The sequence below is a fragment of the Molothrus ater genome, chromosome 8 (genome assembly GCF_012460135.2).
Source record: "Molothrus ater isolate BHLD 08-10-18 breed brown headed cowbird chromosome 8, BPBGC_Mater_1.1, whole genome shotgun sequence".
NCBI lineage: Eukaryota > Metazoa > Chordata > Aves > Passeriformes > Icteridae > Molothrus > Molothrus ater.
In genome coordinates this window covers 19,027,631-19,051,506 of record NC_050485.2, presented here as the reverse complement: position 1 = coordinate 19,051,506, position 23,876 = coordinate 19,027,631, and the positions used below count along the sequence as shown (strand labels likewise).

Genomic DNA, 23,876 nt, shown 5'->3' with positions numbered 1-23,876 from the left:
CCCAAAACCCCCACATATTTCTCAAAAATGTGTGTTTCATTTTCTCTAACTCCCGAAGCTCCGACTCAACCTGCTCCCCATGTCGGCATGCCAGGCAATGCAGCAGCACCACCGTGTGGGAAATAACGTTTTTTCTCATTTACAAGACAGGCAAAATCCAGAAGGCTGGATACCTGGGAGCATCCCCAGGCATCTGTGCTCCAGAACTGTCCTGCAGAGTACAAAGGAGGTGAGGCACAACAAATACACTTTTTGCATTACTATGTCTCACAGTTTCTTCACTGTGCAGATCGAGCTGCTATGACTCTTCATAAAAATTCAGGCTCACTTTTTTTTTTTTTCCAAAATAATTTATACCTTATCCTTATTTCTTCAAGGTTCTTTTTTCAGGAGATATTCTGCTGGCAGTGTAGAGGGGAGGATGGATGTGTCACCATGGCTTGCACCACCTCTTCCTCAAATTCTTCTCTGCTGCCCTCCACCCTTCATGCCCTCAGTGGAGTTTAGATAGCACTGATGGTGAGTTTAGAAGCCCTCAAGATTCACCAAGGCAGTGAGGTTGTCTAACAGACCCTTTTGTCCCCATAGCTGGGCACACCAATGTTGTGTCCCCAGTTCCTGACTGCCCCCACTGCTGTTGCAGCCAGCTTTCAGGAGAGGTCTGCCGGAACTGTTCCCAGTCCCCCTCTTCTCCCTCCTCACCACTCCTTCCCTAGGCAGGGTTGCCTTTGTATGAAACAGAGAATCTGGCAGGTGGCTGGGAAACAAGGGTGGATTTTGCTCCAGCTGGTTCTTAGGAAGAAGGTGTTTGCAATTATGTACACTTCATTGCTTTTGCTCATGTTATGAAAGATTCTCTGGAGAGCTGAGAAGGAAGAGGTTTATTGTTATTTTGTGATCTGGCATCGGTGTTTTGCACTCCTTCATGGCTTGTCATCCTGTCTGTATGGGGGTGCTGTTGTGGGTGCAGGAATGCTCCAGGATGGCTAGAAATTAAAGTGCACATCCTTCTTGATGGGCTCTGTCACCAGTTTGCTTCATGCTACACTAGTGGCTAGGGCTCAGAAGCATTTTGGAAGTAGAGCATTAGTTTTCCCTGAGGACTATGCTCTATCAAACACAGGGACACTACTGGGAAATCAGAAAAGGATAGTACAAACAATAGAAAAATTTAGTTGGACAGCTGAAGACTTTTGGCATTTCAGTGCTTTCTTCCAACTATATAGACCCTATGGGCACCTGTAGAGGCTCAAAGTCCTGCCACTGAAGTGACAGCACCTTAACCTCCAAGGAGCAGAAACAAGTGAGGGGAAACATCCCTCTAATGTTAGGGTGAGAAAAGCCTCCCTCCCATGGGCCTCTGCAGGCACATGTTAATATTTCCAGTTTCATTGGCTCTCCCAGTTGTTCCACCCCCATTCAGCCCCAGTTCACCATATATGTATATCCCCTAGAATGTTCTCCCCTTTCTCAATCCCTATTGGCCCCAGTTTGCTGCAGTGTTCTGCCCCTGTTATCCTACTGGTTCCCCTAGTTTGCTGCCGCTCCCCTGCACCACTTGTCCCTGTTCCCATTGGTCCTCAGCCCTCAGAGCCACCCCTTTCCCCCCATATTTAACCCTGTACCCTCCACCCTCTTCTGTCTCTGTTTGTGGACCTTCTTGGAACCAGTAAACAGCCTTTGGATCTCCAAACAAAGACCTGTCCTTTGCCTTTCTTTGTTAGCTTTTCTGCAAGTGTGCTCCAGGCCCCAAAAGCGCGAGTTGCTCTCTGAGACTTGTTGAAGTGCGCTGCTTCAGGCACCCACCCTTTTTTCCACATGTCCCTTGTGCTCCCCTGCCCTGCTCTGTGGCACTCACCCAACTCTGCTCTGGCTGTGCTCTCCCCTTCATGTCCAGTTCAGGTCATTTCTTGTGTGTGTTTGCTATCCCTGGCTTTTTTGACAAGCATGGCCATAGCCATCTATTTGGCATCTTAAAGAGTGTCCTTCCTTCCTCTCCAGATGTTGTGGTTCCTGATAGGGTGTTTTGGGTAAACTAGACAGATGTTGTTTTGTGCACAGTTTAATTTTTTTGTGCAATGCCCCTGGAGCCAGTTATGCTGAGAGGTCAGGGAAAATAAATATGAAAGGCTCCTCAGCCTTTCATAGCCTACCAAAACTTTATCCTTCTTACTTTTTGGAATGGCTATTTCACTTTACTTAATCTACTAACATGAAGGCCGGTCATCAGAAAGACAGCCAGAAGCAACAGTCAACAGATTAAACAGACTTTAGTAGTTCACAACAATAGTACACATTTTGTAAGCTTTTCAGTGGACTAGCTAAACAGTGTTTTTTTCATAATTAAACAGCATACGAGATAGTAAACTGAACAAGCCTTCAACAAGTTTCTTCTACAAAAGATATTTTTGAAAAAAAAGCTTCAGAAATTCTATTTGTGTATAAGCATGCCTTCAACTATACAGACAAAATACTATTGTATTATTCCCTTATCTTTTTCTCAGTAGAAGGTAATATCTGATTTCAGCATAGAAGCTTGTGTTCTACAGACTATCACTTAAATCCAACATTTATACACATGTTAGCATTGAAGACTAAGTTAGATTAGCTATAAATATATTTTTTTATATTTTATAGTTAGCCAAGCATGCTCTCTGTTAGTGAATGAACAAATCAACAATTGTTGTCTGCAGTTTTTACATTATGAGCAGAAAGTGATGCCACCTGTGTTCCATTTGGTCATAATGTCTACCTTCAAAAGAAAAACAAACAACAAAAAAGGTTTTAAAAGTCTGTTGAAACCTCCTTGGTTTGGGGGATTTTTTGGTACACAGGATTTTTGTGAGCTTTAGCTTTAGATGGAAAGTCGTAGCTCAGTTAATGCATTCAGATATTCTTCATTGTTAGGATCCAAAGCAATGGCTTCCTCATAGCATTCAATCGCTTCTTGTTTCTTACCATTTAGTTTATGAACAAGTCCAAGTGTACCAATAACAGTGGCATCTCCTAAACCACTCTCAATTTTCTGTTTCAATAATGTCTCCACAGCTTCACTGGACCTTTTTCTTGGATAGGAATCCATTTCCAGTTTCAGACATTCTATGTAATATTTAATGGCTTTTGATTCTGATTTCATGTGGAATTGCTGAAAATGGCCATAATTGAAGTAGATGTCTTGTTTATCATCCCAGGCTAGATCATTCCTCTGAAGCACTTTCTGATACATCTCTTCTGCTTCTTCATACCTCTTGTCTATTGAATATGTCTTTGCTAGGTCACTATAGGCAGAAAAAAATATTGGCTTTTTGTCAATCGCTGTTTTAAAATGAAAAATGGCAAGCTCGATGAGATTCTCCATTGCCTCTCTAGGTGGGTATCTTGTCTTTTTCAGCTGAAGTACCTCGTATCTGTAGCAGAGTCCTAGTTGGTGATGCAGAACGACAGACTTTGGCGTCAGTGTTAGGGCCTTCTTCAAAATCTCCACTGCCTTCTTCACTTTTCCTGCCCTTCTGTAAAAATTAGCAGCATGTCGCAGGAAAACAGGAAAGTCAGGGGTTTTCTGCAGTCCTTCTTCAATGTACCTCTCCCCTTCATTAGCTCGGTGTAATCGCTGAAGCTCCAATGCAAGCAGTGCCACAACGGTAGTGTCTGCTGGGTTCAGCTCCACTGCCCGCTTCAGGGCCTCAAGGGATGGCCTGCTCTCCCCACCGTACCTCTGAACGTTACCTTCCAAGCGATACATTGCAGTTGCATAGCCAGCACTAAAATCTGAGTTATTGGGCTCACTCCTCAGAGCATTTTCAAAGCAATTAATTGCCCTCTCAAAGTAAGTCCTCCCAAAACGTAATAATGCCCATCCTTGCTCAGCGTAGATCTCTGGAAGCTCAATCTTCCCATGAGCAGTACTTGAAAGCTTTTTGCAGCTGTTTTCCACTTTGCTTACATAAGTTTGAGCTTCTTCATATCTCTGCATGTGGTAATAGATCCAGGCATAGTTCCCCCAGGTAATAAGACTTCTCCTTTCAATTTCATCTGGATGATGTTTTTGAATAGCTTCTTCAGCTTTTTTGAGACTTCTCAGGGCTTCCTCATATGAATTCTTTAGGTAATTTACATAGGAGAGTAAATTATAATCTCTAATCTCATATTTTGCCAAAAACTTGATATGATCAAGTATTGTTTCCTCTAGGGCCTCAAGACTTACATACTTCTTCTGCAAAGTCCATGTAAAATGACATTGTAACTGCAACAGGGAAGTCTTCAAGGAATCCTTGGAAATGGTACTAGAAGAAATCAAAGAAAAAGTTGTTTATATCCCATTTACTTTTTGCTATTCTTATTTTTAAGCCAGGCATGATGTACTTTAAAGGCAGGTAATACCTCACTTGGTGCACTTGGTCCACAATACTTCAAAGAAGCCAAAGCTGTAGGGAGACCTAGGTACAAAGTGCTGAATAGTGATTTTAGTAATTCTTCTTGCGAGTGTATGATGGCACCTCTTACACAGAAACAGATGTTGCTGTGGATGTTAAAATGGAGGGCTGGTCTCTGTAGTAAAGCTGGCACACCCTTGGGCCTCAGGAACATACTTCCTATGCTGGGAACAATTGCTGAAGCCTACCCAAAAGATGTCATCACTTAAAATTCCCTTAAACTATAAATAATAGTTTATATTAAAACTATATTAAACTATAATAATAAATATAAATAAAATATAAATAATGTGATTTACTCAATTTCCTAAACCTTTGTACATGTTATGGTTCGTATTATAAATATAATTCTGGATTTCCTGCATTTTTAAATCCTTGTATGTTAGATCATAGCACCATTCTTATGTAATGGTTATATTGATTCTATGGCTAATGTATACAGGAATTGGGTCCCATGTCTCACCAGCCTCTCCAGTTGCTGGCACTTGGATGTACAGCCCATGAGTAAGTAACCCCATTCCACTTGCTGGTGCAAAGCACACACTCACTCACTAACCCTGTGGCTCCTCAGATGCTGGCTCTGGATGCCCAGTGGCTGGTCAGGGAGCTTCTCTCTCTTCCCAGGTGCCTCATCCCTAGACACACACACTCACACACCCTTATTAACATACTACTGGTCCTTAACACTCCTGTATCCCTGGTGTGGTTTGAGCCCAGCTGGCAGCTAAGCAAGATGCTGCTGCTCACTCATCTCCCCCTGCCCCCCACTAGTGGAACAGGGAGGAGAATCGAAAGTGAAAATTGTAGGTTAAGATCAGAATTTAATAATTTTTAATAACTTAAAATAAAATATAGTTATAGTAAATATTAATAATTATGACAAAAGGAAAAAATAAAACTCAAAGAAAAACAAGTGGTGCACAGTACAATTGCTCACTACCTGCTGTCTGATGCCAGACTCTGTCCCTGCACCCCAACCAGCCCCCTTCCAGGTCACTCCCTCAGTTTATATACTGGGCATGATGTTCTCTGGTGTGGAATATCCCTTTGGCCAGTTCAGATCACCTGCCCCAGGTGTGCTCTCTCCAGCTTTTTTGTGCACCTCCTCAATGGCAAAGCATGACACAGAAAAGTCCTTGACTAGGATAAACACAACCACAAACAAATTGTGAGTGTGCTATACACATAATTGGCATAATGAAACCAGAACACTGTACCAGCTACTGAGAAGAAATTAACTCTATACCAGATGAAATCAGGACAATCCCTCTCCATCATTCAACAGCTTTTTCTTCCCAAATGTGGAGCCACCAGGGCAGGGTGTTATTTGGGTTTCCCCTGCTGCCATTGCCTACCTGTGTCCCTGTGTGGGTGCACAAACTGGCCTTTGTCACACAATCAAGTGGACATTTTTACAACACAGACGTGACATTTTAGTCTACACTGTGCTTTCCCTTAATTAAAAAAGGATTGACACACAATTCTATTACTGAGGCTTCTCAGTCAAGTCTTCCTTTCTTAGAAACACTTCCCTGCTGTCCCTTCTGCAACTCCTAGCAGGTCTAAGAGCCTGTGGAGCACAGCATGTGCTGCTGCTCAACTGCACAATCAAATCTTTGGGTAAAAAAAGGACTGAGTGGAAAGACTGCAAAATTATGAGGAGGCAAATCAAGGAGGAATCACAAACACAGGTTTGAGAGACAGATTATACCTCTTTGGCCAGGCACCAGCTGCCCCTGCTACAGCCGGGATTTCATCCCCACATTGCATGCACAAAAATGTCTGACTTTCTGTTCTACTCACAGAGACTTAACCTCATTAGAGAAGCAGTAATATGACAACATTCAAGAGCATCCTTATTTTATTTTGGCTCTTCTCTAAATATTCTGTAAAATATTTTCTGGTTTTAGATGCTCAAAGTCTCTCACTGCTTACATTTATATAAATAATAAGCATTATTTTCCTGTGGCATAGAGGAAAAAAAACATCTTTCAGAGACTGGATTGCTTTCTTACCTCATGGTTTTCTTTCTCTGCTCATTTGTCTTCAGATAGCCCCAAAGCTAAAGGAGTGCTGCCCACTGTTGTTGTGCCTTCTATTTATTTGGTCCAGCACTCATGAGCTGTGATGAAATTACTGGGAACAAGAAAGTGAAACTCAGCTTTTCTGTTGGTGTGCCGAAGCAGAATAATCAGCCTGTAGCTGAGGAAATGAAACTAAGTCTCTAAGCTGCACTGTTTCAGCCTGGCTCTGTGCCATGTATTACTTTGTGTTGTGGAGAATGTGGCAACAGCTCCTTAATGCTCCCAGCGTTTACTGTGTTCAAAGGCAGAGACATCCACGATAAAGAGAATATTTCAGGCTAGTGGGGGCTGACCTGGTTATCCTGCATAGGCTAGGCAAGGGTCCTTTGCCCCTGGTGCCTCTGCTGATGCATCTTTGCACAATTCAGTGCCATGCTGTAGGCTTCTGTTTTATTGGTGTTGTGTCACCCATGTAACACACACACAAACAAACCCTTATCTCCCCTCTCTGCACTCCTTCATCCTGTGCCTCCACACCATGGAATCTCTGCTGCTGTACCAGGTCTGTGTTTTTCTGCACTATGCCATTGTCTAAGAGTACTAAGTATCCCATCTGCAGGAAATGTTTGTTGCTGCTCTCTACATAAACCCACAACTATCCTTTCACAAATCACATTAGACAGAGGCAGTCAGTTTGAGAAACTGCTGTCACAGGTGTGCCAAGCAAAACAAAGCTGAAGACAGGTCAGGACAAGGTCAGACTGAGAAGACCTGGCAAGCCTTGCTCCCCAGGCCATGCAAAGCCATTGCACAGCTTACAGCCTGATGCTGGCAAGAGCAATGCCTGCTACAGGCTACACACCTGGCAACAGAGATGGGAATGGCCTGGGGTCTGGAGGATCTATGAACAAACAACTCATTGATGCTTAGTTTAAAAAAATTAAAAATGCAGACCCGGCTCTGTAACTTGACTTCGGGAGTAACAAAGAGAACCAAGAAATAGGTCATAACATAAATAAATGGCACTATATAGAGTAAATTCAGATGTAACCTGAAGCTGCAGACTAGGGAAGAAAAAGAAAGGTCTAAAATTGTGTTACACAATTTATAAAAATTACTCAAACTAGATCTGGTGAGAGGAAGAAGAAACCACAACCCTCAGCATGGCGGCAGAGATGTTAGTACCTGATAACTGTTATTTTCCCTAATTCTCTTCTTCCCTTCTTTTCTCTCCTTTCCCCCTTCCACTCTTTCCCTCCTTTAAAAAACCCAACAAACCAGTCTTACATATTAGAACTTCTGGTTTCTACAAAAATTTGGAGAGCCTGTGTAACACAAAAACATCCCCCCACCCCCGCCTTTTGTCTTAAGTGTCTGTTTGTGTGCTTGTGTGTTTGTGTGTGTCTGTGGAGGGGCTGTTGGAGATGATGCTTCAGAGCTCAAGATAAAGGTTAGTGCAGCTCCTAAAGGAGTGCTGCCCACTGCTGTTGTGCCTTCCATTTATTTGGTCTTGAATGCTCTGAGTAGCATTCAAGATTCTAGTAACCAGATACTTGATAGGTGATGAAAAGATGCAGTGGATTGAGAAAGAAAAAGGGTATCTACACAAATCCATGTATTTTATGGAAAATAAAGGTTGTAGGTAGTTACAGGGCAAAAAAGTGTTTGAAAGGTTATTGCAATGACAAAACCAAATGTGGAGACTAATGATTTACTATGCTATAAGTTTGGGTTTCTTGTCTCTGCTTCTGTCCCAGGCATCTATTTTCCTTGGTGCATGGCTTGGTACATGTGGGAAAATGCAGGCATATTCCTTCTGCAATGCAGAAGTTTGCCCTAGTTTCCTTAATTTTTTACTAATTTATTTGCATCTATATGCTATGGTTTGACACAAATACCTATTAAATAAAGTACATGCAGCAAAGCGCTTAAATCAGACTAAGTAAGAGAACAGTTATGCAAAGCCTTTCTGCAGCCATCTCTGTAACTTGCTGGGCACTGCACAGGAAAATTTAGAAATCTTTCTACAGCTCTGCTGCTTTCACTTCAGAGCAAGCTGTAGCTGGGCTGACTGCTCTCAGGAAGAGCTGCACTGCATTGCAGCAAATGCAGAAGCTTCTTGAAAAACATTACTGGAAATGGGCTGGGAACAACAAATGCGTTTGTATTTAATAAAAAGTCTTTGGTTACTGGAGTGATCTGTACATCCAGAAGAATAAGAAATGTCTTCAAACATATCTACACATTTTATGAGAGAATATTCAAATCTGGATGTTTCCTTGGAGCTGAAATGGATACATGCTGACAAAGAAGTCCCCCTGGAAGCATCAGGTCAGCCAAACAATTGCCTGAAATGTAGTTTTCCTTTTTTACAATAATGTAAATTAACTATACCATAGTATACTAGTTAATTACAGGGTCCCTTAACATACCCTATTTTATACTGGTTCCCATTTAGTCTAGGTTAGCATATAATTACTATGTTTGACAGCAGCAATTGTGGCATTTTATAATTTGGGTTTTCCCTTAGCAGGGAAGAGTAACCTTTAATTAATTCGACAAAAAACTCAAGTGAATCACTGAGCAATAATTCTCCCACCCAAGTTCTTTAAAATCAAACAGTTTTAAGAAATGACAGCCAGAAATGCAAAGGATCATATAGTATCTCTGTATCTAGTGACATCTGCATATCAAAACACGGGGATGCTATGAAAACTTCTATGATTTTTCAATTAAAATCTTAGTGCTTTCTAAATAAACAGCAGCGTTTCTGTTCTGGACACCCTCTTGCTGTATCACTACATATTTAGTATCAGCTTTATGTGTTATTCTATGGATATTACTCCACAGTAATGGGCAGAGTAACAGAATATTTATTTTAAAGGATTGAATTTGGTCCAAGTTTTCGCAAGCCCGGTCACACATCCCCTGACCACAGACACGCTTCTCCGGGAAATTACAGCGGTGCAATGCAGTGCCTGCCAATCACGCCGCAGAGCATGAACATGACACAGGTTTGCAGGAAGCCGTGATGGTAACCCTGCACGCATGGAAGCCCATTTGTATAAGGCTGGATATGTTTAGACAATGCTCGAAGATGACGGATGGTGATGTGTGTGTGCAGGAGCAGCAGCGGCTGCTGTCGGGCCCCTGGAAGCACGGGCGGTGCCGAGGCGCAGGTGCCCTGCCCCGGGGGCACGCCGGGGATGCTGCTCCGGCACGGGGAGCGCCGGGCGGCCCCGCCGCCCTCCTCACTGCTGCGGCTCTGTGCACGGAGCACAACGCAGACCCTGGCACCTCCTCGCTGCTGCGGCTCCGTGCACGGAGCACAACGCAGACCCTGGCACCTCCTCACTGCTGCGGCTCTGTGCACGGAGCACAACGCAGACCCTGGCACCTCCTCGCTGCTGCGGCTCCGTGCACGGAGCACAACGCAGACGCTGGCAGGGCGGCCCCGCCGCCCTCCTCGCTGCTGCCGATCTGTGCACGGAGCACAACGCAGACCCTGGCAGGGCGGCCCCGCCGCCCTCCTCGCTGCTGCCGCTGCCGCTCTGTGCACGGAGCCCGCTGCAGAGCATAATGCGGACCCTGGCAGGGCGGCATCGTACGGGCTCCGAAGGCGGAGCAAATGCAGAAGACGAAGCGGGCAGAGAAGCAAATTCACGGGCGCCGTTCTGGAGGCTGCACGGCTTCTGGAAATGGAGCCCGGGGGCCGGGAGGATTCACACAGCATTGCTGCGGAAACGCTGAATCACGCCGGGCCGGGCGGCCAAGGCCGCGCCGCGGCGGCACCGCCGATAGGGCCGCGCCGTGTGGGCTGAGCCCGGCCCGGCCCGGCAGCGCCGCCCCCGCCGCTCCCTCCGCGCTGCGACCCGCGGGGCACGCCCGGCCCGGCCCGGCCCTGCCCGGCCGCGCTGCTGCTCCCGCCCCTGTCACCGAGGGGTGGCACAAAAGCCTCCCCCGGGCCCGCTCGCAGCCGCTGTAGCGCCGCGTTCTGCTCGGCCGCCGTGTCCCGGCTCTTTCTCGTAGGACGAGGATGCGGGGCCTGCTGCTCGCTGCTTTCCTGCTGCAGAGCATCGGCGGCTCGGGCGCGTTCGCCGCAGGGAGGAGGAATGTGGACCCCGAAACGAACATGAACATCGTGAGTGGCGCGGCCGCGGCCAGGAGTGCCCCAGCCCTGTCTGCGGCGGGGCTGGGCGGGCTGGGCAGCGCGGGGAGAGCCCCGGCGGCTTCAGCCACCTGCCAGCGGCCAGCCCGCTGCTGCAGCCGCTCACACACAAGGGTTACACGTCCTCTTTCTCTGCTCCTCCTTCCCGGTCCTCTTGGCCCGCTGTTCCCTATATTTGTTCTTTCTCTCACATTTTTTCGCGTCTTTGCGACTGTCTTTCGGAACCGCTGTAAAAGCCGATGTTCGTGGAGCGCGGTGAAGTTCCCAGCACCATGCGCCTGGGTTCTTACCCACGACTGCTTTTCTCCCCATTTGGGATTTACTCTCTTAACTTTGTTTTCCTTCTGCTGCAGTAGCTAACTCCTTAAATATTTCCAGTTGGTAGCCGATATTCGTTTCTCTTTCCTCTGCCCCGTCTAAACTGTGCCAATTTTTCACATGTGGGAGAAGATGCTTCAAGATAGAAATGCTTAAGGTGTATAAGAAAAGAAGTGCTTGGATCATGTATATACAGTTTAAAGGTCTGAAGATAATAATTTAGTCTTAAGACTAATAGCATTGGAATAACCGCCTTAAAATCACTTTGGAATGTTAACGTCACTGTGAATAATTAAAGACATATTTAAAAGAAATAGCATGCTTAATTAAGTTCTTCTTCTCTTCCTTGCCCAACAGTCTTAGAGAAGAACTCGGATCATGTCTTGCATTTCTTAGATTTTCTCAAGGCATGGTTGGTGTCATAAAACCAATGACATCAAGTTCATTGCCCTAGTGGAGCTGCATCAAAACAAAATAACATAAAGCCCAAGACATAAACGATGAGAAATTAAACCTAATAATGAAACCAAAGCATTTAACAGGTGTGAGGATTTTTATTATTATTTTCCTGTTTTCTTTGACACCAAACTCACTTAAAAACTCTGCACTGGGCATAAATTTTGAGGAGAAAGTAAGAAATGACACATCCTTCTCTCCTGTATACTGCAGTGGTGCCAGTGACTCTCTTCTGTCTTCACTTGTATGTTACTTGTTTTCTTGAGAGCAGACAGTTTCAATTTTTGTCTGACAAATCTGGCTCTTGGTGTTCTGCCCTGTTACCATAATCTCCTTTTCAAGACTACATGTTGTTTCTCACTGTAAGCACCATGTGGCTGGGACAGTCTAGGGAATCCTTACAGTTTCCTAGGATTCAGTCTGGCTAGTTCCTGAGTCTGTTCTGGGATGTCTTCTTAAGAAAATCTGCCTGATAGGCAGATGGCATATTACTACCAGACCCTTTAATTACACATTCCAGTCTTCAGAAGAGACCCAGGGTACTTTGCATTTGTTAGTGGACTGAGGAGCCTGGCAGTCTGGTTCCAAGAGGGTTTCTTTTCTCTCCTCAGAGTGAAATTATTACCTTCAGAGGATACCCTAGTGAGGAATATGAAGTGACAACAGAAGATGGATATATTCTTTCCATTAACAGAATACCTTATGGAAGAAAAGGCCATGAAGGAAGCAAAGGTAAGATTTATGTCTGTTTGGAAAAAGAAAAAATGAAAACGCTGTCTTTGCATTATAAAACTTTTGTTCCTGGAACAATCCAGAAGAAGATCAAGGACTACTATGGTTTAAGACCATGGAGGAGATGCAGGGGTTGCACAGCTGAGGAGGTGGGGGATAGAGAGAATAGTGGTAGTGTAAGCTCAAAATTACAAGGAAGCAATATGGGCAAAGGCTTTGGTGAGGATTGAGTGATAGAATGCTTTAAAAATGAGACAGATGTGAAGAAGAGAGACCCATACCTTTTGACTTGCTATCCTCATGCACTCTGTATAGAATTAACAATGTCTGTGCAGTGGCTGAATTTGTTATCAGTCTTGCCACTATGCCTTAGAAAAGCTTCTACAGCCATTCATAAAACAGCAGCCCATTTGCATAGAAGTTACATGTTCTAAGGATTGCCTCAGAATACTTCAGACTGAAAAAATCCCAGGATTACAGGTAAAAACATGAAGCTCCCAAAAGAAATTTATGATTGTCCTATAGCCTTGGGTGTGAACGAGACCTGTGGAAAAACCCTCTCCCCTGTCAAAGGCCAAGCAACAGCCTTCCTGAGCTTATCTGTTGGTTGTGTAGGAGTTAGGATGTTTGCACTGTCTGTTGTCTTTCACAAGGAATGTGTAAAGATCAGTGCATGGACGAGCCCTGTCAAAACTGGCAGGTGTCTTTGTATTTCATTTCAGAGATGCCCACAGGAAAAATGCTGCCTTTGTACCTGCTGATTTTGTTGAATCCTTCATTGATGACATAAGTAAACAGAAGTTTCCTGACTTCTGGAATTCTCCACATACCCCTTGCCACGCCCTCGACCCCAAGTTCATGTTTTGCAGAGTGCTTTAATTTAAGAAAACAAGGATTACTGACCACATTTGTGGAAGTGTGAGCTTCTGGGAGAATGAAGATTTCAAAGTTCATGTTGATCTTAAGTTTTTATAGACTTGGTATCTTTCCTCAGGAAGATACCAATGATGTGTTACTGCTGACTAAGCATATATATGCCGTATTTTTCTTTTGCAATACCTGCAAAATGTGAATAGAATTCCTTGGAATTATGTATCACATGATGTTTTGGAACAAAGCCCACCATTCTTCAGGGAAAAAAGAAAGGAAATGTACAGAGAACCTAAAAGCAAAACATCAAGGATTTTTTGTTTTACTTGTGAAAAACCCTAAAACAACTGCATAACATGGGTAAGAAGGGTGTGGAAGTAAATCTGTCTTCAGCTTGTTGGGTCTGTAATGAAGAGGACAAAATGTTGTATGCAGAGAGCGTAGTTTAAGGACTCCCCTTTTTATTTCCCCTCTGGGGTTTTTAGGATCATAGGTGATAGAAAATCATTATTATTATCCAAGTCAGTTTGTCATATGATTGTGCAGGTCATGTGGAGATCTGGTGACTGCTTGGTAAAGTGAAAAAAGGAACTGGCAGATACTGGAGGTTAATGAGAGCAGAATTAAAGCATTAAGGCAGTTAAACAGTTTTCCCCTTCCAATGTTATGAAACAAGCAATAGCAGCTTGAGGAGAGCCTGTTCTTCAAAAATTCACAAGTTGGTTGATCTGAGTTTAGAAAAAGGGAAGAAGGTGTCAATGGAAAGTGGAACATTACTGAAAACAAATTCAGTGTGAGGCTTGACAGTCCTGTTTATAAGACAATGAAGGGTTAGTGCAGCAGAGTAAACAGTTGTGCAGAACTGTACTGTCACCAGTGCCAGTTGGGCACTGCTGGGCACTTGTTCTGCTTGCCTGGACAGTATGCCATGTGGGCTTTTTAACAAAGTGGGAAAAGCAGGCACTCAAAAGTTCCTTGCCACAAGTATAAAGATTTCCAGAAAAGGGGAGCATTGTTAATTTGGAATATGAAACTTGCAGCAAACATTTATGGACATGACCTGTGATAGACAATATAGGTGACTGGGAGTTATGATTTATCTGTTTCTGCTGAAAGATCCAAGTCTAAAATTATCAATGGAGGAAGTACTATGTAAGTCTGTATCATGGCAGAGTGATGTGTCACTGGAGGAGGTAAACTCCTGAGTAATCTCTGGCATCGAGCTGGTTGTCATGTTACCTGTTTTCAGTTTTCAGAGCAGAAGTAAAAGCCAAAACACCTCTGCTACTGTGAGAACCAGAGACAGGTCTTTGTATTTTTTGAAGGCCTTTTTTCTCCTAAGGGATTAGATGGTAATTGATTTTCTCTGTGTAGAAGCAGGAACTTTCAATTTTTAAATCTGTATTCCACATAGAGGTGCCATTTCCCTTTTCAGGATGGGGAAGTCAAGAGAGTCTTCTTAAATTCTGCCTGGGTCTTAACTGTGGTTCTTATAACTAGTTAAATTAGGGGAGAAAGTCCTCTGAAACACAGATTCCTTTGTTGGCTATTGAACTGCTCTTCAGGTTCTGCCAGAGTTTTGGTGATGGAAGGGTGTTGCACAGAGATAATATCAGCACCAGCTGCAGAGATTTCCACAGCTCAGCACAGTGGTTTGGCACTGGAAAACAAAGACCTCAGTAACAAATACATGGGAATGCCTTCCCCATGTGTGGGGGCAGAGAAAAGTTTATAAGTATTAAAACTGCTACTGTGTTTGGGCCACTTTCTGAGTCTGTGAGCTTGAAACAGTTGTAAGGGCTACCTATATTTTTCTTGTAACTCCTGCTTTTCTCATGTTTATTTATTGCACACTTTCTGTTTTGAACTTCAAGTTATGAAACTAAGAAGTTGCTAGTTTAAAACTCTTAATGATAAAAAGTAGCTTTTGGTGAAAAAGCATGTGATTTCATGGCACTCTGACCATTATACAAATTGCTGTTCTTATAGATTAAGTCAAGTAGATAAAATACTCAAGTGCAAACCTTAAACAGACTTTCAACAGCTCACTTGAATTATTCTTGCGTATGCAATGCCTAATGAACAGGAATCTATCAAAACCACTTTCTTTTTCAGGTCCAAGGCCTGCTGTGTTTCTGCAGCATGGTTTGCTTGCAGATGCCAGCAACTGGATCACAAACTTGGATTACAACAGCCTTGGCTTTATGCTGGCAGATGCTGGCTATGATGTGTGGCTGGGAAACAGCAGAGGGAACACCTGGTCCAGGAAGCACACACACTTCACAGTGAAGCAGGAAGAATTCTGGGTTTTCAGGTATCCTTGTGTTGCTATCCAGTCACATTGTGAACTGGCAGGATATTTTTTTCTGGTTACATGTGGTGTCACACATATAACCAGATGAGGGTCAGTAAAAGGGAGTTTTGAGATCAGTTTGGTGTGCTGAAACTCCTAGGTGGTCAGTAGAAAACTGAAAACTTGATCATCAGAGTTCTGTTTCATCCAAAAGAAGCTTTTCTTTATGTCCACACAATGGGTCTGTGCAGAAAAGCTCTGTGCAGCTGTTCATCACTGATTTCTTCAACTGACTTTCTGTCTTTGCTTTGTAGCTTTGATGAAATGGCTAAATACGACATTCCAGCCTCAGTGGACTTTATTTTGAAGAAAACTGGCCAGGAACAAGTATTTTACATTGGCCATTCACAGGGCACCACAATGGGTATGTGGAGAGATGCATTTATTAGAATATATTGTGTTTGAAATGGTATCAAGTTCCACATATGTGTTTTAGTGATTAAAAACCAGGACACTTGAAAACTACTGCTTTTGTTTTTTAGTGGCTTTTTGGAATATTAGCATAAAAATGAAAAGACATGATCTTTCAGTGTTTATTTAAAAGTGGAAAGCTGTTAGACTGATAAATTGAAGTCATAGGTAGGTGGCAGTACAGCTTCTATTAAAAAAAATCAATGAATTATATGTAATAAAATTAGACTCATCAGACGCAGAGAATAAAGATTCCCATTTCCAGAATATTTTGCTGCATGTAAGGCCTGGCTCATGTGCTTTAGACCTTCTTGTAGAAGAAGGGTTAGTAAGCATTAAATTGCTTTCTGGAAGAAAGCAAGTCTTCTGAATTACTGCATTTAATTTAGGCTTTGTAGTAACTAGTTTAATTTACATTATTTAACCTAATCCTAGGTAGTGCAATATAGTTAAACTATTAATCTAAAAATACTTTTGCACACTTTCACATAGATTTTTGTAGAATTTCTACCAGGTAAAATTCTTATCTAACTCGTGTCACTGAGATTTGTTAATTGTTCCTTATGTTATTACAGCTTTTGTTGCTTTTTCAACTTTGCCACAGCTGGCTAAGAAAATCAAAATGTTCTTTGCCTTGGCACCAGTAGCTACTGTCAAGTTTGCCACTAGCCCTCTGGTAAAATTTGGATTGTTTCCTGATGTGCTGCTCAAGGTTTGTATTTGAGTATAAATGTTTCCAGCCAAATGAGGTATGCCCCTTTCTATCTGAAAATAGCATAGGAAAGAATGTAAATAGCTGTGGATTAGAGAGTAACATATGATAAGGATTCTGGGTCAATTTTACCATAATGATGCTATTGAAGTCAGCAGTGTCTTCTGTAGCTTTATTACTGTCTAGTGAGACAATTTGCATCAGTTTAAAGTAGTATTTTACAATTACAGCTTAATAGGTGGAACAAAATTGTTTTTCCATTTACATGTTTTTAGAATTTAAGCTAGGAAAATCATATGATTAACTAGTCACTATGTTTTAGAAGAGTTGTATAATATCTTTATACAGAATACAGGTCATGAATTGTCCATGAACTTTAACAGATTTCTTTCACAATCAACCATTTAGTATTGGAAGAGGATCCTTCAGAGAGTGATTAAGAGCAACAGCTTTATTTAGATGCTGTGAATCATCCTCTGGAGGAGTTTACCTCTTCCCCATTAACATCAAGGAGAATGAGGCAGGCTGCAATAAGTGCCTGAAGTCAGACACTGTGAACACCCTGCTGTGTGTCATTTTTAACCATCACTTTTCTTTCCACCACCCATGGAGATTCCCACACAGGGCTGTTTGTTCTGTGACATAACCCCCCTTCTGATCCAGCCTGTACTGATTTAAAGTCTGTCTGTAGTACTAGTTCCCTGCTCTAAAGGCAGTTAACATAAAAGCAACACTAATCATTGTGATCTCCTGTTCCTTGCATAATGGACTTTGTCTAATGAGACTAGCAGCTGATCAGTCCCTTGTGCAGATGTTCAATGTTGTGCTGAGGAACTTGATTCTCACGGTGACTTGCAAAAAACTGGAGTGCAGGGAGAACCTGACAGTGATAAACTCGTGGGTCAGTCATATCTTTAAAGAACTGTGTCACTTTTAAGGAAGCTTGCAGTGGGACATTTTAAAATCCTTGAACAATTTAAAAATACCCATCAAGAGGAAGAGGTCACCACATCTCATGTAGCTTGTTTTTCTCTCATGGTTTGAAGAGAGGAAGTTGCAAGTACAAAGCCATTTAAAATTAGCAGGCAGAGCTTAACATACTTTAGCCTTAAACAATCTGATGACAAAAGGCTGTACAATATAACTGTAAATTGTTGAATTTAAAATTTATTTGAATTTAAGGTTAGGTTTGAAATTCTTGCAAGATTTTCCCAGTTCCCATATACTCTTGGTGGGGTTAATGTACTGCACTATTTGTAGCAGAAGCACTAACCATGACAACGCTGATAAGGAGATCATTGATTTTCATGTGAAACACCTGTCATCAGTGGAAATGTAAATAATTACCTCAAGAGTGCTGTAGTATAAAAACTGAAAATAGGTCATTCTGTGCAATTACATGTTTGTCTTATATGTTTGTTTTTTTGTAGGACATGTTTGGAAAGAAACAATTCCTCCCTCAGAATTTCTTGCTGAAGTGGCTTGCTACCCATGTTTGCACCCACAGAATACTCGATGACCTTTGTGGCAACCTATTCTTTCTTCTATGTGGTTTTAATGAAAGAAACTTGAATATGGTGTGTTCTAGTGACTTTCTTTAATAGCTAAATTATTATGAACGCTAATACAGTATTGACTGAATGTATAAAAATGTTTTAGGGATACCATTATTAGGTTTAAAATTCAGCTTGAGAGTTCTGTTGTTCAATGCAATTAATCCCTCAAATGTTTTAACTTCTTACCTCATCTGTATGTATGGCTCCAGTTAACTTTTGTTTATAACATTTTAAGTGGAATGGAATAGTTTGTTAGTTGTTCAGGAAGCAACAATGGGTAGAACTGATGCCCTGTGAGGATGAGTAAACCATGTTAATGATCTTGTTGCAGAGCCGAGTGGATGTGTATTCAACACACTGCCCTGCAGGAACATCTGTACAAAACATGATCCACTGGAGCCAGGTAGGCTTTCCAGAAACTAAAGTGCCCATGACTCTGGTTTGTTTGTAGAATATTGATGTGTCTGATATTTGTGAAATAAAATGCCAAAATATATGTGCAGCCTCGCCCAAGTGAAATTTGGAACTGCCAAAAGTTAGAATGGCAGCTGTATACTGCAGCTGCTTTCATGATAAGGATTTATGGTGGTTCACCCCTCTTCCCTGTTTCTTTGAAAATATTGTAACTGGAAGTACCTCAACCAACAAAAAGTACTGCAGAATAACTTACCTCAGAGGAGTGCTGTAAAGAGTATTTGTTTCCCTTTTAACAAACACTGTTTTGGTTACAGGTTGTAGCAGCAGGTTTTCTGTTCTATTCTGTTTAGCTTCATTTTATATTTGTTAGTATATTTTGATGTTTGTCTCAATGCACAGTTTCATGCCTGTGATGCTGTTGTGCCTGAAGCTTGGTCAGCAGACTGACAAGTGAGACATTTCCCATGGAATCAGTGGTCAGTGCTACTTGGGCTCTTGTAGCTGGATTTGGTCACCTCATCATAGGCAATGTGTTCTACTGTACACAGCTGTTCAAGGGTTGGCTCAGAAAGAAATGTGTGAAGATTTTTTTTTCCAGATCCCTGTTATATAAACTTCTGTTTCTGAAAAAAAAATAGTAGATGGTAAATTATGCAGATTAGGCTTGCTAAGAAAGCTCCCTGCTTTATTCATACACATTTAGATATCAAGGTAAATGTTTCAGAAGAAAACATGGGGCTGCCGTATCCTGGCTTTGGATACATTAGGCTGTTTTCCTTAATCTTTTTCTACCATTGCTATGAGAGAGTGTGAAATTTTAAGGGACAAAGTCTAATGGTATTGAATGTTAATGTTTTCCATTTCTGTGACACTGAGCAAAGCAGTGACACTTGTCCTTGTTAATATTTGGCATTCCACTGTTTCTTGTGTAGGTTGCCTGTTCTCCAGATGACTACACTTTTTAGCTCTTCTGATAGCAGTGTTGCAGTTCTTTGTATGTGTATTTTTTTGTTTCTAGGCTGTGAGGACTGGGGAACTCAAAGCTTATGACTGGGGAAGCAAAGCTGCAAACATGGCTCACTATAACCAGGTAGACATCTTTTACATCTATAAATCTAGAGTGTCACAGAAAATAGTCCTTGGGCACTTCTCTGGGTGCTGTATTTATGCTGCATGCTAAAGAGCTGTTGGTGTTTTCCAATAACAAGACTGGAGATCTGCTTTCTCCAAAAGAACAAAAACAGAAGCCAGCTGGGACTGTAGAGCTCAGAGGTAGTCCTAAGTCAGTGTGGGATTCACGTATGGATATGAAGCTGTGGTGGCACACACTTCCTTGAGGGGAACTCCTGCCAGTCTAGATCATGAGATCCCCCTGCACTTCTCATCATAAGGCACAGGCTGTCAGTTCATGTGTATTGTTCATCTTTAGTCTGTTTAGTCTCCACTCATTTTTGGTTTTAAATTGCTGTGTACAGTGCCAAAAATATTTTGCCCCTTATGTCTTAGTGACTGCAAAATACTGCAGTATCATACTTTCAGAGTAGCAGTCACTTCTGGCCTTAGATTAGAGTTGAAATACCTTGAATGGGATGCATTTTCACATTCTCTGAGGTCTTGCTACCCTGTTGTCTTTGTAAATTCCTCAAAACACATCTTTACTGCTGCACATGCTATAATATTGCAGGACTCTTGCAGTTACATTTTTGGTTGAGCCAGGACTCCATCTCTAGCTGTCCAAGAGAGAAAATGAGGATCTGACACATTCTTGCAGTTGCTAGTATGTTACACTGGCAGTGTAGGATCATACTGAAGATTTTTTTTTTCTAATGCTTTGTTTTCACTTTTCCTCTCCTCAGTCTACTCCCCCTTTCTACAAAATAAAAGAGATGACTGTACCAACTGCAGTGTGGACTGGTGGACAGGACTGGCTGGCAGACCCAAAGGATGTTGCTATGCTGCTCACTCAGATCTCCAATTTGGTTTACCACAAAAACATTCCAGAGTGGGAACATTTGGATTTCATCTGGGGCCTTGATGCACCTTACCGCATGTATAATGAAATTATTAACATGATTAGGAAGTTATCTCTAGACTGACATGGGTATTGGTTCACCAGGAATTTGTCACTTTTCTGGCAATAATGCTACATTACTTAGGATGATGCATTTTTAAAATGCCAGCAATGACTACTAAATTGGATTAATATTTGGTTGTTTTTTCTCAGTATTATTTCTCTCTCTTCACAGTATTTTGCTTATTTTGCACACAGTGGCATGGTACTCAAAACACAGCAGTAGGACCTAGCACAAAAAGAGTATGTCACATGCACATAAATGTCTGAAAGACAAATTAGACAAGTTAGTCCATTCAGCACCTCAGGTGCTTGACACTTAGAACAAGTGTTTCACTGTGCATAAAACACAGCCATTTCTCAGTATGTGGCCATTTCTAAGTACCTTTGAGAAGTACTTCTTGTACTGCAGTGACCTATTTGGTGCTGGCACTTTACAAAGCACTTAGTAACTTTTTTGCTGTGGTATTATTTTAGCCAATCACATAAAATCAGATTACTTCCCTTTTCAATATTGCCCAGAAGAACTGCAGTGAAGCCAGAGAAACCACTGTCAGTTAAAATCTCCAATTTTGGGACTGATTCATTGCTTTGATTCTTGCTTTGATGGTATCCCTGAAGCCTTCAGTGTTTCACATACCAGCTGTGGATAGAGGTCGCAATTTGCCCTGGCAGATTCCTGGAACAAGAGTAATGTTCAAACAAAACCACTTTCAGTTAACTTTGTCAATAGGTTGTGGCTTTCAAGGAGAGTGATGTAACATGCTTGTGTTTTGCACTGACACTAACTAGAAAACAAGCTCCCCCAGTCTACTGCTGGTGAGAGAAGAGCCAAAGCATTAATTCTACAGTTTGAGTGACTTAATTTCTGTGGACTTTTCCCCTTAATCATCTGCTGCATTGAAGATCTGTTTACTTCTTAACCACTTAGAGGGTGCTCCCCACCATTGTGTTCAGCAACTAAATAACAGCCTGGAGAAGCCTGACAGTATTACAGCAGCTTGATTTGTCTACTTCAAACTGGGGCTAAGACCCATTTAATGGGGAAGAGGATTCACATCTGCCTCAGGGGGCTGACTTTGGAGCTCTTTTCCATTGACTGTGCAGAGGACTTTGGTTTCTCTGAGATACATCCAAGTTCTGTGCCAAATGAACAATCTCCAGAGTCAGTTGCCTCAGTCCAGATGATAATTTCTGTGCCATAGTTGGATTCAACTCAGATTTCTTCAGTAATCCCAACAGGATAAAGAGGCTTTCTACATGTCATAGGAAATAATGCATTTTAAATTGAGGCAAACTTATTTTGTAAAAAAAAAATAAAAAATTCAGAAATAGACACAGGTTGTAAATTAGGACTTGTTTCTTTGGGTATTTTTTTTTATTCCTAATTCAGACTCAGGGAATTCTCAGGTGTTGTTTAGGGACGAAGTGGTTCATTGGTTCATGAGACTTTGGTCTTTTGTAAAGCACAGCCAGATATGCTTTACTTTGCTGTGCTGAAGGGAAGCTTCTGTTGGAATCCAGGGTGGCTAATTTAACAGTTGTGAGGGTATGTGGTATGGCATGAACCATGTACATCATGTGTATTAAGTCTGAGCTCTTTCAATAAACATGAGACCTGCTTGGAGTTTGGAGTGGTGTGGCGTTTCACTTCCTGTTCCATGAATGCATGGGAATCTTTGGGACAGAATTCAGAAAGCCAAGTCTATTTTTCACAACTATTAATCCATAGAACAAGTACAGAAAAAAAAGAGTACAGTAGAAAAAGTAAAATAGCTAAGCTTCTGTTTTACTTTTTCCCTGAAAGAAGCTTTTTCCAAGCTTAAAAGGCCATTCTTATTTAGGTGGACTTCTCTGAGACTTTTAAGTAAGGTAATAATTGTAAATAATTACTCACAAGACAGAGTCATTTCTAAGCCTTCAGGTGAAGCTTCTTTTAAACCACTGACGTGGTGGAAAGCTTCTTGTATCATATTCTTAAACCTCGGGTAATTGGATTGCTTAACAGACTGTCTGGTAATCTCATAAATGGCATTTAATCACATAGTAAGGCAGGGAGCTAATCTTTGCCACAGTACACATGAACCAGCTTTTGACCTTTGTCAACTTCAATAATAAATGTGCTCAGGCTATACCTTCCTGTACATTCTGGATACTGTAGTTGTGCAGTCAAGACAGTAGAGTGTATTAAATCCTATGTGTGGCCGCCTTTGTCAGCTGATGAACACCCTGTGTGCCTGGAAATAAAGCCAGAATACTGGAAGCTTTACACAAAAGCCATTATGGAGCTTCTCTGCTTCACTGGAGTGAGGATAGTTATGGAAATTGTGAGCTGCTTTAGTTCTCCGTGACTCACTAAAGTTGCAGGCCCTGTGTGACAGAAAGTTGGAGAGGTGTCATTGGGAAGAATTGTGCAAAATAAGATACCCTGAACATAGAGGAGAGAGTGAGAAGCTTGTTCTATTTAGAATCACCTGTGAGGAATTAAGAGTTCAGTGATGAATAGTACATTTTTCTAAGCAGATCTTAAATACTGAGTGCCTGCTCTATGGACCTCTCTGTTATAGGTATGTATGTATGTGTTGTTGAAAGTTGGCTGAACACCAGCTTTGGACAGTATAAAAGTGCACTTAACTGGCTTAACAGAGGGCATGGGACACTTTCTGCTGGCTTGGTCTCAGCATTTAGTGACTGCTAGAAAGGCAGAAGAAAGTAGTCCCTGTTCAGCTGATGGATCTCAGGCTCAGACCTGTGTGCAGCTGAAGAGAATGCATGGTCCAGGGCTCTGACTGAGAGATGTACAACAATCAGGCATATCAGGGATAACACAGACTGAAAGATGAGGATTTGTTCTCACGTTGTGCTTGGAGCGTCACAAGGATTTTGTTGCAGTCATCTCATCTGCAAGTACATTTACAGTGTTCATTTCATCAGAAGGCCTGAGGATGGAGTGTGTGTTTGTTAGTGAAGTGTACTGAATGATGCACTAGCTCCACACAGAGCATTTTTACACTGGTTAGTGATTCCATGGCTAGTGATAGCACTGATAAAAGTTTATACATCAACTCAAGCAGTATAGAAGTGCCTCAGCGTAGGAAGAGGTGGTGAAACAGACCTCCTACTCTACTTGGGCCCTGCAAGAAAAACAGTTTTGTCAACTTGGGAACAAATTTTTCTAGAAATTATTTATAGTCAATGTGCCATACCAACAAACAAACAAACAAAATCCCCAAAGCCTCTCAAAACAAACAGAACCCCTCCAAATGAAACAGAAGTGCCTTTATATCATTGAAAGTTACAAATGGCTTTACTCTGTAAGATGTGAGAGAGAAACCTTGATGGCTGGATAGGTTTT

The 23,876-nt window shown here is 42.0% G+C and overlaps 2 protein-coding genes across 3 annotated transcripts; one reads left to right on the top strand and one right to left on the bottom strand.

The window, feature by feature from the left end:
• Nucleotides 1-2,251: 2,251 nt before the first annotated feature.
• On the bottom strand, nt 2,252-6,603 carry LOC118688552 (interferon-induced protein with tetratricopeptide repeats 5-like). The gene is made up of 2 exons (XM_036386205.1): nt 6,449-6,603; nt 2,252-4,283 (listed from the first exon to the last, which is right to left on the bottom strand). Exons 1-2 carry the CDS (start codon nt 6,451-6,453, stop codon nt 2,855-2,857), a joined length of 1,434 nt encoding a protein of 477 aa, XP_036242098.1. The 5' UTR covers nt 6,454-6,603; the 3' UTR covers nt 2,252-2,854.
• Nucleotides 6,604-8,576: 1,973 nt separating this feature from the next.
• Nucleotides 8,577-22,148, top strand: LIPA (lipase A, lysosomal acid type). Of its 2 annotated transcripts, none has more exons than XM_036385762.2 (9): nt 8,577-8,788; nt 12,011-12,131; nt 15,117-15,315; nt 15,609-15,718; nt 16,341-16,477; nt 17,908-18,054; nt 18,365-18,436; nt 19,469-19,540; nt 20,307-22,148. In XM_036385762.2, exons 1-9 carry the CDS (start codon nt 8,756-8,758, stop codon nt 20,544-20,546), a joined length of 1,131 nt encoding a protein of 376 aa, XP_036241655.1. In that variant the 5' UTR covers nt 8,577-8,755; the 3' UTR covers nt 20,547-22,148. The 2 variants fall into 2 exon arrangements, with proteins under 2 accessions (XP_036241655.1, XP_036241654.1); XM_036385761.2 differs by lacking the exon at nt 8,577-8,788 and adding an exon at nt 10,350-10,598.
• Nucleotides 22,149-23,876: the final 1,728 nt, after the last annotated feature.